The sequence below is a fragment of the Orycteropus afer genome, unplaced genomic scaffold (genome assembly GCF_000298275.1).
Source record: "Orycteropus afer afer isolate SDZICR_OR568_19922 unplaced genomic scaffold, OryAfe1.0 scaffold00149, whole genome shotgun sequence".
NCBI classification, from domain to species: Eukaryota; Metazoa; Chordata; class Mammalia; order Tubulidentata; family Orycteropodidae; genus Orycteropus; species Orycteropus afer.
In genome coordinates this window covers 1,141,330-1,159,186 of record NW_006921736.1, presented here as the reverse complement: position 1 = coordinate 1,159,186, position 17,857 = coordinate 1,141,330, and the positions used below count along the sequence as shown (strand labels likewise).

At 38.8% G+C, this 17,857-nt stretch overlaps 1 protein-coding gene across 1 annotated transcript in view; it reads left to right on the top strand.

The window, feature by feature from the left end:
• SUCLG2 (succinate-CoA ligase GDP-forming subunit beta) overlaps window positions 1-17,857 on the top strand; it is a 392,451-nt gene that overhangs the window by 90,140 nt on the left and 284,454 nt on the right. Inside the window, exons 3-4 of the mRNA XM_007946054.2 lie at window positions 6,157-6,256; window positions 7,104-7,194. Coding sequence (XP_007944245.2) covers window positions 6,157-6,256; window positions 7,104-7,194 — 191 coding nt within the window. The remainder of the gene's footprint in view (window positions 1-6,156; window positions 6,257-7,103; window positions 7,195-17,857) is intronic.

The following is a 17,857-nucleotide window of genomic DNA, read 5'->3' as shown; positions in this document are numbered from 1 at the left end:
TGAATTTTGGTTTTCTTCATTCTTCTTTGCTCTGGACGAGGAGAGACCCATCGTTACATCTACATGACCGCTTGCTAGCTTTTAAGATCCCAGTTGCTACTTGCCAAAGTAGGAGGTGGAACAATGTTTTGTATAGTATGTTATGCCAATTGAGATTGATGTCCCCTGCAACTATGGTCCCAAACCCACAGGTTCAACTACTCAGTCCCTCTGGGTAGCTGGCTGTGACCAAGCAGTGACCACAACCTTGACTCTTGTCAGCTCTACTATACACCTGGGAATTCTGATCATTCACATAAACTTATAGGACCATTGTCTGCCAACCCTATGTATGTTCTTGGATACATTCCCCCTTTCATAGACATACCTAATCATTTAGCCTGTCCACCTATCTATCTATCCATGTACCCATGTTTGCCTTCACTGACAACGCAGTACTGTATATGTGCAAAAGGGTCCATATTTGTTGTCTGTACCTCCCATGTACCTCTCTATGTCTTTCTCATCCTCAGTGCTGCCATATTGATCACTCACATTTGGTACATTGCTCTTCTCTTCACCCAAATCAATACTTATCTCTATCTATCTAACAGCCTTCCCTCCTCTCCCCTCCCACCCCTGGTAACCAACAAAGAAAATTTCCTTCTATAGAGAAACCTTTCCTTAACTTTTACAGTAACGTACTAATACAATAATTGTCCTTTTGTGATTGACTTATTTCACTCATAATAAGAAGTTTGAATTTGTTCCTGTCATTTTCTTACGTGTTTTTTCATTGTGTCCCTGGTTTCTTTGTTCCACATTATTTTGTGCTGAGCTCATTATGTTTATGAATCGTGTCCTTTGTTGCTGTTGTTTTAGTATATGCTGAATATTTGTGTTTGTCCTCTTTTTCATTGTGATGTGAAGGTTTATCATTTTTCTTTGAGGTTACCCTGTAATTTATAATTATATCCCCAAGTTTAGAACCGTCCATTCTATCTTGCAACTTTCTTAACTTCCTCACCATTTAGAAGTTCTGTAACTACACAGTCTTTTCCCTCTTTTTGTTTGTGGCTGTCCTCATTCACCAATTGATGTCTCTGGTTCCCTGTTTACAATCTTGTAAGCTCATTTTACTTTGGATATGTTCATAGCTGTGGTTTCTGAGTTATGTCATCTAGTGTATTAATGGTCGGTTGTTATTTGCTATTTTTGGTTCTCTGTTCAGAGGACTCCCTTTAGCATCTCTTGTAAGGTTGGTCTGGTTTTAATAAATTTGCTTAGTTTCTGCTTATCTGGAAATCTCCTAATTTCACCATCATATTTGAGGGACAGTTTTGCCAGGTATATAATTCTGGTTGAAAATTTTTCTCTTTCAGGGTTTTATATATACCATCCCATTGTCTTCACACTTGCATGGTTTCTGCTGAGAAATCAGAGCTTATTCTTATTGCCTGTCCTTTGTAGGTAACTTTTTGTTTTTCCCATGCTGCTTGCAGGATTCTTTCTTTGTCTTTGGTTTTGATGAGTTTGATGATGATGTGTCTTGGTGATTTTCTTTTGGGGTCTGTCCTGTTTGGGGTTCGTTGGACTTTCTGAATGGATATATTCTCATCTTTCATCATTTCAGGGAAGTTCTCCTCCAGCAAATCTTGGACAATTTTCTCAGTGGTTTTATTTTTTTCTCTTCCTGTTCTGGAATTCCAATGACACGTAAGTTATTCCTTTTGATGGTATCCCACATGAACCTTAGGCTTTCTTCATTTTGTTTTGATTTTTTTTCTGATTTATCCTTTTCCAAAGAAGCATTCAGGTATTTTTCTTCCATCTCATTAATTCTGTCTTTCATCGCATCAATTCTTCTCCTTTGCCCTTCCAATGTGTTATCTATTTCTGACAATTTAGTATTAATCTTCTGTATTTCTGTCTGTAGATTTAGAATCATTTCTGATTTTTCATTTATTTTGTCATTTTGTTCTTGTATTTTCTTCCAAAATTCTTCTAAGGTTTTTTCTGTCTTTGGTCTGTCTCTCAATCCTTTGAAGATACCTTAAGATAATTCTTTTGAATTCCTTATCAGAGAGTTCCAATGCTGCTTATTCCTCAAGGATATGTTCTGGATCTCTATCCTGCTCCTTTGTTTCTACCACTTTATCCTGCTTCTTTGTGTGGACTGTGATGGTCTGTTGTTTCCGAGACATCGTGGCGTTGTTGTATTTAGATCTCTGTTAACTGTTTGTGAAGAGCAGCCAAGGGTGATTCAGGCTCTTCTTGGTGGTTTTTTATCGTTGGCCTGTTGTTGGAGAAGGAGGTAGTGGCTTTCACTCAGTAATTGAAGTTGCAGGAGGTGTGGATGTAGTTGTGTCTTATGAGGACTGTTGTTTCCTACTCAGTTAGACATAAATTACAATTGAATAACCATCAAAAAACTAAAAGCCCGTGGATGAAAAACACACCATGTAATCACATAGGAACAGTATTCAAAAAAAGAAAAAAAGGGAAAAAAAGAATAAAAAACAAGAAAACCTGCAATATATGGGGATAAGGTACTAAGAAAAAAAAGTAGGGAAGGAGAATAATAAATGAAAAAAAAATGGGAAAAATGCAAAAAGAAAAACAAGGAACAGGGTTAATCATGAGAAAAAAGGGGGAAAGAAAAAAAAAAAATCCTTAAATTAAAAAAAAAAAAAAAATTTTCAACCAGGGACAGGGAAAAGAAAAAATGCTGAAAACTAGGACCTAGGAGGGGAATATTAAGAATAATAATAAAAAGGACAAATGTATTAATAATATTAGTTGTTTTAAAACAGACAAATGCAAGCAAACTAATCACCAGAAAAAAGACAGTGAAAAAGGAAAAGATAAAAATAAAAAAAGAGGAAAAAAAAAATCGGTGGAGGACAGGGCAGGGCACCCAGTCTCTGTCTGAGCACACAGACTGTGATGGAGTTCCTGTAGGCCACACCTCCTTTCACCAAGAGGGTGTGGGGTATAAGAGTAACAAAAGGAATGTTGTACCTTGTCAGTCTTGTAGGTCCCGAGTGTCCTTGGGGTTGCTGGAAAGCAGAACGTGTTCTTATGCACCAGGAATCTGCAAGAGCGCTGTCTCTTTAAATATTCAAAATAGTTAAGCCACTTTTTAAACCTTCAAAATGGCAGTGCCTCCAGACTGGCAGAAGTCCACAGCTCAGCCCACCTTTCTATTCACCTTCTCCGTTTGTTCCCCTGCCACCGTGCACAGTCCTCTGTGCAATTCCTGGCTAGCAGGGTGATTTTTAGGTTAATTCTTAGGTCCTACCACCACTCGGGAATCTCCAAGCTGTCTGTGCTGTCAGGCTCGCTCAGGATTGCTGCCAGACTGCAGCTCCGTATGTCTCCTTTTTTGGTATTTTCACTCAAATTCTTCTGCTAGTTGGGGTTCAGTCCACTTCTATATCCTTCCCTTCAAGGCTCAGGGGTCCAGGATTATCTTCTGTATCTGTGTTAATTGGTTTCACTTTTTTTGTTGCAGAGGGTCTGTGCAGTCTTTCTGCCTAGTCTACCATCTTTCGAGAACCTCCTCAAGGCTGTAAATCTTTATGGAAGCAGACTCCCTCATATTTCTCACACGGAGTGGCTGCTGGGTTCAAACCACCTACCTTTTGGTTAGCAGCAGAATGCTTTAACCGCTGTGGCACTGAGCTCATAATGATGATAGCTATCATTTTTTGCTGTTTCTTTAATATGCCAGTCATTGAGCTAAGCAATTTATATATATTTTATTTATTTTTACCATTAGCATCAAAACATAGATTGCTTTATTTTCACCATGTAACAGACCAGCATACTACTTTACCCTTTCTGAGTTTTATTCTCCTCTATAAAGAAAGTGATAGGTGGACTTGTAAGTTTTATCCCAGGACTGTATAATGCCAAAGTTCTTGTTCTTAACTGTCCCCTTATATACAGTAACCTAAATATGCAAAATTCACTGTTTTGTTTCTTTCCTGGTGATTTTCTGATACTGAACAGAGATCATGGCTAATCTTCCACTCAGTTTTATGGGAACAAGTTTAAGTCACAGTTTGACTGCTGTTAGGATGGTTCATTTCCAGGGCAGCAACTGGTGTTATGGGGTGTAGAGGGCAGCAAAGAAGAACTGTGCTTGTTTTTGAGAGGCTTGTAGGCCCTGGTTTTTTGAATGTAAAGAAATAGCAAATATTGGGGAAAGGAAAGCCAATCAGTAAAGACAGTCAGCCTTAACACTGTGTAACTACATCAGCAGGGTGACCATCTGATCTAGTGCTCCATAGTGTAAAATCCTTCTGTGGCTCTCCATTGCCTTCAGGATAAAACCTCTTGTGGCTCTTTCTCTCTGTTTGCCTGTAACAGTACTTCCCATAAGTGTCAAAATGACAGTCATAGCTGAAACAGGCAGCAGTTATGGAACTCTCACTTACGTAAGTGGTGTTGGATATTAAGAACCCAACAAATGGTAGTTTTGTTACTATCTCTGCCTTAGTGGAAATGGTCCTTTTGATTCTTTACAATATACATAGACAATAAATAAATTTATTGATGGTGGCAATAACCAAAAACAAACCCACTGCCATTGAGTTGATTGGAACTCATAGTGACCCTATAGGACAGTGTAGAACTGCCCCATACAGTTACCAAGATTGCAGATCTTCACAGAAGCAGACAGTCTCTCATATTTCTCTTGTGGAGAGGCTGTTGGGTTCAAACTACTGACCTTTTGGTTAGCAGTCAAATGGCTTAACTATTGCACCACCAGAACTACTCATGATGGTTGCAGTAGTCTTTAATCATATGAGTATTCAGACCCTGGAATAAAGCATTCACATGCATTATCATTTAGTTTTTTAAATAATTCTCCTGAGTATTACATAATTCAGTAAACTGAGGTTCAGAGACATTTAGTAAATTATGAATGTCACACAGGTAACGGATGTAGGCCAGATTGAAACCCAGATTTGCAGAATCTAAACCTGATGTGCTGAACCAGAAAACTACTGTTGCGTTGTGGAAGATTATTAGGAGTCCCTGGGTAGCAAAAACAGTTAAATGCACAGCTACTAATGAAAAGGTTGTTGGCTCAAATCCATACAGAGGCGCTGTAGGAAATGTCTGGTGATCTGCTTTGGAAAGATCAGAGCCACTGAAAACTCTATGGAGCACAATTCTGTTCTGACATATGTGGAGTCATTATGAATCAGGATTGACTTGATAGCAACTGGTAGAGATAATGGTTAGTTTAGTTCTCTTCTTTATAAAAGGATTCATCACATACAGAGGATGCCAGCTCAGACTCGAAGATGTACATGGTTTGGTTTTTGAACATAATTGACTTTAGGACTTGCTCCCTCCCTTTTTTTTTTGGTGGTTGTGGATGTGATCTCTCCTGTTTTAGAGGCCCCAGGTGACCCTAATCTGTTTCACCTGCCCAGGTGTCTTCCCAGGACCATAAATACTTGAGTTTATGACTTTGGTTTAAAATGTCAAGAATAAGCAGTTTACTCTTTCCTTGAGTACATTTAAAAATGGAGATTCCACAGTCCATGTCCACTGGAATGTTTTGTAACCTTGCAAATTTTTAAAATATTGCTTGCTTTTAGTTTTAATCTACTTTCTCTTTCCTTATGCAACCCTATCAACATATGGAACAACTGCTCAGAAAACTGTTGGTTTCCATGAATAGAATCACTAAATACTGCTTTGCCTTTTGTCTTTAAAACTTTTCTCCCACATAATCCAGTCTTCCCTTTGACATCTCAGGTAGGTGACAGGTAGTTAGTTCCTCTGACTGGCAGATTGGTGCCTCTGCCACATGAGAATGTCACTACACAGTAAAATTAATACCTCTGTTCTGAATTTATTTAGCATCTTTTTTTCTTATTGAGTGCAAAGAACATATGCCTTCCATTCCCCTGGGATGGTCAAGTATACCTGATTAAACCAAATGGAGGCATTTGAGTGTTCTCAGTAAACACGCAAACAAGCTTTGCATTTAGGCACATGGATGCTTTTGAAATTCTTTATTGCCTTTATTTTCAAAGTTGGTTTGAGAGCTTTTACTAGTCAAGTTTGGAAGTTATGTTATTATTGCTTTCCTTGTGCTTTGGGGGGGAGAAAAAGAGAATTTAAAATCAGCTACTATGGATATTTCTTTTTCAGATGCAAAAGAAATTGTTTTAAAAGCTCAGATCTTAGCAGGAGGAAGAGGAAAAGGAGTCTTCAATAGTGGGCTGAAAGGAGGCGTTCATTTAACAAAAGAGTAAGTCTAGAGACATAAATTCCTTTTTTGGGGCCAAGCCATTATGGAAGATCTTATTCATGATTGAAAGGAGCACTAAGGAAGACAGTTGGGATGAGGTAGGAGCAGGAGGCAGCAAGTGCAGGGAACAGACATTACAGGTAGTGGGCTCTGGCAATGTCCATTTTTCTTTCTCTCAATGGATTTTTCTTTCCTAATTTGTTCAAAGTAAACACTCTTCTTCTCCTAGACAACTAATGACTTATCATTAGTATTAGGAATGATATGACTTGCAAATTAATTTCTATTTCCATAACCTCACTCTGCTACTCAAGAACTTGGCATCATTGTATCCTGTCTGATAGTCCAAGCCTTCCTTTTATCTAAGCCTATCTTTTCAACTTTATCTCCCATGTCTCCAAGCACCAAACACTTTCTTCCTCTCCTTGTTCCTGTCACATAACTTATCATATTATTTAGTTTGGTCCTTACTCCTTCTCTTAGCCCTCTCATTGTTCAGTACTTTGCAAATTACCTTCAATCAGGTCTTCGTTATTTTTTCATATCTTATCTACATCTGTTATGCAATGTAGTGTTGTCTCTTTACTATGAATGTAACTTATTTGGGGGAAAGAATAGCAAAGGTAAACAAGCATCATATATTTCATTCATGTGTTCACTCATTCATTCATTTTTCCCACCTCTGTTAGCTTCTACTACAATATATTATATGAGCAGGAAGACACACAGATTAAGTGAGGATGGAGGTGGACCCTGTGCAGTATGGAAATAGGTATAATAGACACTGCTTTAAAATGGTTTTTAACTTGGAAATAAAATTAACTATTATCTCTTTCTCTCTCTGTAGCCCTAAAGTTGTGGAACAGCTGGCTAAACAGATGATTGGATATAATCTAGCAACAAAGCAAACTCCGAAAAATGGTGTGAAAGTTAACAAGGTAATATGAGTGCTTTTGGTCATTTTCTGTGTGTGTGTGTTGAAGAAGAAAGAAAATCGTGCTTTAGGTTTGGACAGAATCTAATGAAGCACTGCTCTTTGACAGTGTGGCATTTAGTTTCTTACCTCAAGTGATCTGTTTAGTAATTGGTGTAAGATCAGTGTTATTCTTTGTCATCAGCCTTTAGCACAAGTAGGTAGAAGTACATGACCAGAATGTGGTAGTTAAGGTTGTGTGTCAAGTTGGCTGGGCCTGGTTAAGTGGCTGGGCAGCTGGTAGTACTTATTTGCCATGATGAGACTGGCAATCACCTCTATGGTGGGATTTACCACAAACAGCTGAGTAGCTGCTTTAGGGCTGTGGTCTGCTTCCCATATATAAGGAGAAGCCTTGGGAACAGTCTCTAGCTTATGGCACACTTGAACCCTGTATGTAGCCATGTTGTTGTTCAGCAGTCTGCCATGTTCTGCCAGTCTTGGGACTTTCAATGGACTTGAATGAATGCCCTGCTGTGTTGTTTGATAACATGGGTACTGTGCCTTGTTACTTGTCGACCTTAGGTTTGTCAGTCTCAGTGGCCAGCAGCTATCTGAGTGAAGAAAAGCCTCCAGCTTCAAGGGGCCAGGAGTAGGAGGCAGAGCTAAAGCCCACGATTGAGGGGTTTTCACTCAGCCCTTAGAGCCTGACATTTTGAATTCAGACTTATAGCCTCCAAACTGTAAGAGAATAAACCCGTTTGTTAAAGCCATTCCATTTGTGGTATTTTTTATTAGAGCACCACAGAGGTAACCAAAACAGAATATGGTACCGAGAGAGTGGGGTGCTGCTCTGACAGATAACTAAAATGTGGACATAGGAGTGTAGTGCCTACTTGACCTGAGATCCCTGCGCTGAAACACCAGCACAAAGACACCAGCAGACACTGGCAGAGAGACCACCGTAACAAACACCAGCAGAGAGACCAGCATGAGAGATGGCAGTAGCAGAGCCCAAAGATTGACATGAGAGCAATATCCTTACCAGCCCATGGAGGAGAAAGCTGGATGCCATTGGGTAGGCAGCTCTCTGTAGGAGTGGATTGCCCTCGAGCGTTAATTGGTAGAAGAGATCAGCATGAAATGGAGTAGCAGGTTGGCTGGCCCACAGAGCAAGAAAGCTGAGTGCTTTTTGGGCAGGAAGATTTCTGGTAGAGTTGGTTGCCTTTGGCATTAATTGGCAGAAGCAGAGTGAGCAAGGAAATCAGGAGCAGAGCTTCCTCAGCCTTAAGGGTAGGACCATGGCTTTTGGGGATAGAACCACCACAGCCTCCTAGGTTTCAAAGAGTCAGACCTTCATCAACTCGGTTCTGGAGTGTGGGGCTGCTCATTCATGTGGGCCAGTGGGATGAAGCCATAGCTGCTGCCCAAGAGTGAGGGGGCAGGGCTGGCATACCCAAGAGATAGAGGAACGGGGCCTGCCAGGCCAAGGGAGTGAGGTCGCCACTCAGAGGAACTAGGGGACTGGAGCCACCTGGTGAAGGAGATATGTACAGATGCCACCCATTGAAGATCTGTACAGGTGCCAAGTTGACAGAGCAGTAGCTTTCCCTTTCGGAACATATTCTGTGTAGAGCTGAAAAGGACTTGGTATGACAGCTGAGCTCTTATATTTAGTGGGGGATGTCTTCCCACCCTCATCTCCATCCTTAGTCCTCAGTATCAGAATTATCTACATGATTGTAGTTTTTCTTTCTTTCTTTTTTTTTTTTTTAATTGTGATTTGGGTGAAAATTTACAGAGCAAATTCACTTTCCATGCAGCAGTTCACATATACTTTGTCTCATGACATTGACTACAGTTTACCACATTGCAACAGCTCCCCTTCCACTTCCTCCTGTTAGTTACCTCTTCCCTGTGTCCATTCTTCCATGCACTCCTGCCCTCTGAGCTGTCCCCCATGCATAAACAGCCCTTCTTTCTCCAATGATTGTTCTCTCTAAGGAGTGTATTTACCTCAAGTAAATGTTCAACTCATATGCCTGTCTTTTGTTTGGCTGGAAGCCACAAGTGTGGGTTCAGTTCTAGACCTGAAGGGCAGCTAGGGGCCATAGTATCAGTGGTTCCACCAGGCTCTATCAGACCAGCAAATATGGTCCCCCTTTTTTTTCCAAATGATGTTGAGTTTTGTTCCACATTGTTTTCCCTCTATATCCAGGATCTCCTAGGTAGATCCCCATCCGAATGGTTGACAGTGGTAGCCGGGCACTATCTAGTTCTTCTGATCTCATAGTTGTATAGACTGCGGATCGCATGGTGTACCAGTCGCTAGGACTAATTGTTTCCATGAATCTTTGGTTTTCTTCATTCTTCTTTGCTCTGGACAAGGAGAGACCCATTGTTGCATCTAGATGGCTGCTTGCAAGCTTTCAAGATCCTAGTCACTACTTGCCAAAGTAGGAGATGGAACAATGTTTTATGTAGTATGTTATGCCAATTGAGCTTGATGTCCCCTGTGACTGTGGTCCCAAGCCTACCAGTTCAACTACTCGGTTTTTCTGGGTAGCTGGCTGTGACCAAGAAATGACTACAACCTTGTCCCTTGTCAGCTCTACTTGGACATTCTTACAGTACATACAAGTACTCTTGTAGAAACATCATCTGCCAAACCTATATATGGTCACAGGCACACTGCCCCGTGCCTAGACATACCTGATTGTTCAGCCTGTCCACCAATCTGTCTACCTGTAGATCAATACTTGCCATCACTGAAAACGCAGTGTTGTATGTGCAAAAGGTTCATCTTTGTTGTCTAAACCTCGCATGTCCCTCTGTATGTCTTTGTCTTCCTCAGTGCCACCATGTTGATCACTCACATCTGGTACATTGTCCTTCCCTTCACGCACATCAATACTTGTCTCTACCTATCTAGCAGTGTTCTCTTCCCTCCCCTCCCACTCCAGGTAACCAACAAAGAAAGTTTCGTTCCATACATAAAACTTTCCTCAACTTTTTACAATAATGAACTAATATAGTATTTGTCCTTCTGTGATTATTTCACTCAGTATAATGTCTTCCAGGTTCATCCATGTTAGGTGGTGTTTTACAGATTCTACATTATTATTTAGTGTTGCATAGCATTTCATTGTATGTATGTACCATAGTTTGGTTATTCATTCTTCTGTTGATGGGCACTTAGGTTGTTTCCATCTTTTTGGTATTGTAAATAGTGCTGCGATGAACATGGGTGGGTATGTATCTGTTCTTATCCTGGCTCTCATTTTTATAGGGATTGCTGGATCAAATGGTATTTCTAATTCCAGCTTTTTAAGAAATCGCCATACAGCTTTCCATAGTGGTTGTATCATTTTATAGTCCCATGAACAGCATGAAATTCCTGATCTCTCCACATCCTCACCAGCATTTCTTATTTTCTGTCTTGTTGAACTTTGCTATTGATGCTGGGGCAAGATGCTAGTTCATTGTTGTTTTGATTTGCATCTCTCTAATGGCTAACAACTGTGAACATTTCTTAATGTGTTTGTTGGCCGCCTGAATATCCTCTTTGGTGAAGTGTCTTTTCATATCTTCTGTCTGTGTTTTAATTGTATTGTTTTTCTTTTTGTTGTTGAGGTGTTGGAGTTTTCTATAAATTTTAGAGCTAAGTCCCTTGTGAGATACGTTGTTGACAAATAATTTTTTTTTTTTTTTACAATCTGTAAATTCTCTTTTTACTCTTTTGGAGAAAATTTAATTTTTAGAAGGTCCAATTTGTCTAGTTTATTTTCTGCTGTTTGTGCATTTTGGTTTATGCTTGACAGTCTATTTATGCCATAAATTGTTGTTGTTGTTGTTAGGTGCCATTGAATTGGCTAAAACTCATAGCAACCCTCCGTACAACAGAATAAAACTGCCCGGTCCTGTGCCAGCCTCACAATTCTTGTGATACCTGAGCCCATAGTCGCAGCCACTGTGTCAGTCTATCTCATTGAGGGCCTTCCCCTTTTTTGTTCACCCTCCACTTTACCAAACATGACATGTTTCTTCAGGGAATGATCTCTTCTGGCAACATGACTGAAGTGGGTGAGACAAAGTCTGGCCATTCTCACTTCCCAGGAGCATTCTGGCTACACTTCTTCCAGGACAGATTTGTTAGTTTTTTGGCAGTCCATGGTACTTTCAGTATTCTTCTCCACCACTGCAACTCAAAAGCATCAGTTCTTCTTTGGTCTTCCTTATTCATTGTCCAGCTTTAACATGCATATGAGCCGATGGAAAAATACACGTGTTAGGTGGTGGTGGTGGTTGTTATGTGCCATCGAGTCGTCTCTGACTCACATGGACCCCTCCTTGGGTTTCCAAGGTGGTATCTCTGTGGAAGTAGATTGCCCAACCTTCCTTCCGAGGAGTGGCTGGTGGGTTTGAACTGCCAACCTTCTGGTTAGCAGTCAAGTGCCTTAGGCACTTTGCCACCAGAGCTCCCTGGCTTAGGTTAGGTGCACCTTAGTTTTCAAAAAGACATCTTTGCTCTTCAGCACTTTAAAGAGATCTTTGACAGCAGATTTTGCCCATTGCAGTATGTCGTCTGCTGTCTTGATTGCTGCTTCTGTTGGTATTGATTGTAGAGTAATATGAAGTCTTTGACAACTTCAATCTTTTCTCTGTTTATTGTGATGCTGCTTATTGGTCCACTTGTGAGGATTTTTGTTTTCTTTATTTTGAGATATAATCTGTATTACAGACTGCAGTCTTTAGTCTTCAGTAAGTGCTTCAAGTCATCCTCACTTTCAGCAAGGAAAGTTGTGTTATCTGCATATCACAGGTTGTTAATGAATCTTCCTGTAATCCTGATGTCAGACTTCTTCTTTATATAGTCCACCTTTTCAGATTATTTGCTCAACATAGAAAATGAATAAGTATGGTGAAAGCATGCAACCCTGATGCACTCCCTTCCTGACTTTAAACCATTCAGTATCCCCATGTTCATTTGGAATGACAGCCTCCCAGTCTATGTACAGGTTCGTCATGAGCACAATTAAGTGTTCGGTAATTCCTATTTTCTCAGTGTTATCTATTATTTGTTATGATTCACACAGTCAATGTCTTTGCATTGTCAATAAAACACAGGTAAACATCTTTTTGGTATTACTTGCTTTCAGCCATGATCCATCTGACACATCAACAATGATATCCCTCATTCCACATGTTTTTTTGAATCCAGCTTACATTTCTGGAAATTCCCTGTCAATATATTGCTGCAACCATTTTTGAATTATCTTCAGCAAAATTTTACTTGCATGTGATATTAATGATACTGTTTGATAATTTCTTCATTCGGTTGGATCACCTTTATTTGGAATAGATACAAATATGGATCTCTTCCAGTCATTTGGCCAGGTAGCTGTCTTCTAAATCTCTTGGCATAGATGAGTAAGTACTCCAGTGCAGCATCCATTTGTTGAAACATCTCAATGGCTATCCCATCAGTTCCTGGTTTCTTTTTTTGCCAATTCCTTCATTGCACCTTCAGGTTCTTCCTTCAGTACCATTGGTTCTTGATCATATGCCACCTCCTGACATTGATGAACATTGACCAATTCTTTTTGGTACAGTGACTCTGTGAATTCCTTCCATCTTCTTTTGATGTTTCCTGTATCATTCGGTATTTTGCCCATAGAATCTTTCAGTATTGCAACTTGAGGCTTGAATTTTTCTTGAGTGCTTTCAGCTTGAGAAATGCTGAGCGTGTTTTTCCCTTTTGGTTCTCTAACTGCAGGTCTTTATACATTTCATTGTAATAACTGACTTTGACCTCTTGAGCTCTTCTTTGAAATCTTCTGTTCAGCTCTTTTATCTTGTTTCTTCCATTTGCTTTAGCTACTCTCCATTCAAGAGCAAATTTCAGAGTCTCTTCTGACATCCATTTTGGTCTTTTCTTTTTAATGACCTTTTGCTTTCTTCATGGATTATGTTCTTGATGTTATCACACAATTCCACTGGTTTTCAGTCACTGGTGTTCAATGCATCAAATCTGTTCTTTGGATGGACTGTAAATTCAGGTGGGATATAATCAAGGTCATGTTTTGTCTATTTTGGACTTGTGTTTATTGTCTTTAAGTTCAGCTTTAACTTGCATATGAGCAGTCGTTGTCTGTTCCACGGTCAGCTCCTGGCCTTGTTTAGGCGGAAGATACTGAGCTTCTCCATCACCTCTTTCCACAGATGTAGTCAATCTGATTTCTTTGTATTCCATCTGGCAAAGTCCTCGTGTATAGCTGTTATTTATGTTGAAAAAATGTGTTTACAATGAGTAAGTCGTTGGTCTTACAGAATTCTATCAGGTAGATCTCCAGGGTCATTTTTATCACCAAGGCCATATTTTCCAACTACTAGTGATTCTTCTTTGTTTCCAACTTTTTCATTCTAATCACCAGTAAAAACACATTTTGTTTGCATGTTTTGTCAATTTCAAACTACAGAGAAGTTGGTAAAATTCTTCAATTTCCTTGTTTTTGTCTTTGGTGTTTGGTGCATAAATTTGAATAATATAGTAGTAGTAACTGGTCTTCCTTGTAAGCGTATGGATATTATCCCATTACTGACACATTGTACTTCAGAATAGATTGTGAAACATTCTTTGTGACAATAAATACCACACCATTCCTCTTCAGTTTTTCATTCCTGGCATAGTATCTCATATGATTTTCTGATTCAAAATGGCCAAAACCAGTCCATTTCTGCTCACTAATGCCTAAGATACTGATTTTTATGTATCCCATTTAATTTTTGACAACTTCAAATTTTCCTAGATTCATACTTCATATGGTTTCTGTTCTGATTATTGTTTGCAGCTGTTTCTTCCCATTTTGAGTCGTGCCCCATCAGCAGATGCAGGTCCCAAAAGCTTTACTCCATCTACGTCATTAAGATCAACTCTGTTCTGAGGCAGCAGCTTTTCCCTAATCATGTTTTGAGTGCCTTCGGACCTGAGGAGGAGGAGCTCATCTTCTGGCACCATATCAGACTAAGTTTTAGGGCTATTTATAAAGTTTCTGAGTACTGTAGCAGACAGTGTTTCACTAGTGTTTATAAGGTTTTCACTGGCCAATTCTTTGAGAAGTTGATGGCCCTTTTCTTCTTCTTCCCAGTCTATCTTTCTCTGGAAGCTCCACTGAAACCTGTCCACATGGATGATCCTGCTGGCTAAGACTTTAAGTTATGGCTCCTCAATTTGTCTCTTATTTTTCCCTTGAGAAACTTTATAGTTTTATTTTTTATATTTAAATCTTTGATCCATGTGGAGTTAGTTTTTTGTATGGTGTGAGGTACAGATGTTGTTTCATTTTTCTGCAAATGGATATTGAGTTTTACCAGCACCATTTGTTAGAGACCATCTGTTCCCCATTTAATGGATTTCAGCCCTTTGTCAGAAATCAGCTGCCTGTAAGTTGATGGATCTATTCCTGGATTCTCAATTCTGTCCCACCGGTCTGTGTGTCTGTCATGGTACCAATATCAGACTATTTTGACTACTGTGGCTATAAAGTAGGTTTTAAGATCTGAGAGTGTGAGACCTTCTACTTTGTTTGTTTTCTTAAGTAGAGCTTTGCTTATCCAAGATCTCTTTCCTTTCCAGCTAAAATGAGTGATTGGTTTTTCTTATCCTTAAACTGTTGATAGGATCTGGATTGGGATGGCATTGCATGTGCAGATTGCTTTGGGTAGCAATGCCATTTTCCCAGTGTGCAGTCTTCTTGTCCACAAGCATGGTATGTTCTTCCATTTATATAGATTTCTTATGTTTTTTTTAATTTTAATAATTTTATTTAGCTCTTTTTACATAGTTGTTGTTGTTGTTATGTGTCATCGAGTTGGCCCCGACTCATAGTGAACCCTCCTTGGGTTGCCGAGGCAGTATCACTATGGAAGTAGGTTGCCCAGCCTTCCTACCGAGGAGTGGCTGGTGGGTTTGAATCTCCAGCCTTCTGGTTAGCAGTCAAGTGCCTTATGCACTATGCTACCAGAGCTCCTAGATCTCTTATGGTTTCTTGAAATAGTGTTTTGCAGTTTTCTTTGTACAGGTCTTTTGTGTCCCTGGTAAGATTTATTCCCAAGTATTTTATCTTTTGGTAACTATTGTAAATGGTATTGATTTCCTTATTTCCTATTCAGCAATCTCTTTGCTGGTGTAGAGGAATCCAGCTGATTTTTGGATGTTAATTTTGTATCTTGCCACTATGCTAAATCTCTCAATTAGTTCCAGTAGTTTTCTTGCTGAGTCACTTGGGTTTTCTATGTATAGGATCATATCATCAGCAATGATCAGCAAAATAGGGATAGTGTGACTTCTTCCTTACCAATTTGGATGCCTTTGATTTCCCTTTCTTGCCTTATTGACCTGGTTAGGACTTCCAATACAATGTTGAATACAAATGGAGATAGAGAGCGTCCTTGTCTAGTTCTTTATAGCAAGGGGAATGGTTTCAATCTCTCTCCGTTGAGAATAATGTTGGCTGTTGGTTTTGCATAGATGCCCTTTATTATGTTGAGGAATTTCATTTTTATTCTGATTTTACTGAGAGTTTTGATTCAGAATGGGTGTTGTATTTTATCAAATGCCTTTCCTGCATCAACTGATATGATCATGTGGATCTTTTTCTTTATTTTACTTATGTGATGAATTATGTTGATTGTTTTCCTAATGTTGCACCATGCTTGCATTCCTGGTATGAACCCCACTTGGTCATAGTGTATTATTTTTTTGATACATTGTTGGAGTCTATTAGCTAGGTTTTCATTGAATATTTTTGCATCTGTATTCATGAGGGATCTTGATCTGTAGTTTTCCTTTTCAGTGTTCTCTTTGTCTGGTTTTGGTATCAAGGTTATGCCAGCTTTGTAATATGAATTTGGAGGGATTCCATCCTTTGCTATGTTCTATGGTAGTTTGAGTAGGATTGTTGTCACTTCTTCTTTGAGTGTTGGGTAGAATTCGTCCATGTAACCATCTGGGGTGGGAATTGTTTTTTGTTGGTGATTTTTTTTATGACCTGTTCAGTTTCTTCTCTTGTTATAGGTGTTTTCAGATTTTCTACCTCAGTCTGTGTTAGTTGAGGTAAGTAGTATGTTTCTAGAAATCTGTCCATTTCTTTTAAATTTTCACATTTTTTGTTGTATAGTTCTTCATAGTATTCTGATTTTATCCTTTTTATGTCAGTTGGTTCTGTTGTGACATTACCCAGTTCATTTCTTATTCATGTTATTTTTATTCTCTCCTTCTTTTCCTTTGTTAATTTTGTTGGTGATTTGTCAATTTTATTAATCTTTTTGAAAACCCAACTTCTAGTGTGTTGATTTTTTCTGTTGTCTTTCTATTTTCTGTTTCATTTGTTTCTACTCAAATCATTATTATTTCTTTTCTTTTGTTGACTGTAGGCTTTTTTTCCCTGCATTTTTTCTAATTGTTGGAGATGTTGGGTTAAGGTATTTATTTTGGTTCTTTGTTCTTTTTTGATGTATGCATTTAGAGCTGTAAATTGGCCTCTGATCACTACTTTTGCCCCCAAAGATTTTGGTATGTTGTGTTTTCATTCTTGTTTGATTAAAGGAGTTTTTTTAATATCATTTTTTATTTCCTCCATTACCCAGTTGTTTTTAAGGGAGGGTATTATTCAGTTTTGATGTGTTTGCTCTTTTTCCGTTGATCTACCTCCTGTTGATTTCTAATTTTATAGTATTGTGATCTGAGAATATGCTTTGCAATATTTCACTGCTTTTAAATTTATTAAGGCTTGCTTTGTATTCTAACATAAGGTCTGTCTTGGAGAATGTTCCATGTGCACTGGAAAATAATGTATATTGTATTGTTCTTGGGTGAAGGGCTCTGTAGATGTCTATAAGGTCAAGTTGATAGATTGTATTTTTTAGTTTTTCTGCATCTTTGTTGGCTTTCTTTTCAGTTCTGTCTTTGATTGAAAGTGATGTATTAAAGTCTCCTATTATGACTGTGGAGTCATTTATTTGCCTTTTCAGTTCTTTTAATGTCTGATTTATGTGTTTTGGAGCTCTTTCATTGGGTGCATAGATATTTACTAAGGTTATCTCATCTTGTTCAGTTAATCCTTTAATCATTCTCTGTCTCTTATGGTGGTTTTTGTCTTAAAGTCAATTTTATATGAAATTAATATTGACAATCCTGCTCTTTTTTATTTACCATGTGCTTGATATATTTTTTTGTTACCTTTGATTTTTAGTCTCTTTTTGTCTTTGTGTCTAAGGTGTGTCTTTTCTAGACAATGTATTGATGGGTTATGTTTTCTTATCCAGTCTGCAATTCTCCATCTCTTGAGTGGTCCATTTAATCCATTTACATTCAATGTAATTATCAGCAAGTATGAATTTGTTGCTGTATTTTAGTTATGTGTTTTTTCATGGTATTGCTGATTTCTTTGTTCCATATAATTTATTTTATTTTATTTTTTTTATTAGGATTTGGGTGAAGATTTACAGAGTAAATTCACTTTTCATACAGAAGTCCACATATACTTTGTCTCATGTCATTGACCAAAATCCACAATGCAGCAGCTCCCCTCCCACTTCCTCCCCATAGTTACCTCCTCCCAGTGTCCATCCCTTCACACTCTTCGAGAGGCCCATTGTCTGCCAACCCTGTATATGATCTTGGATAC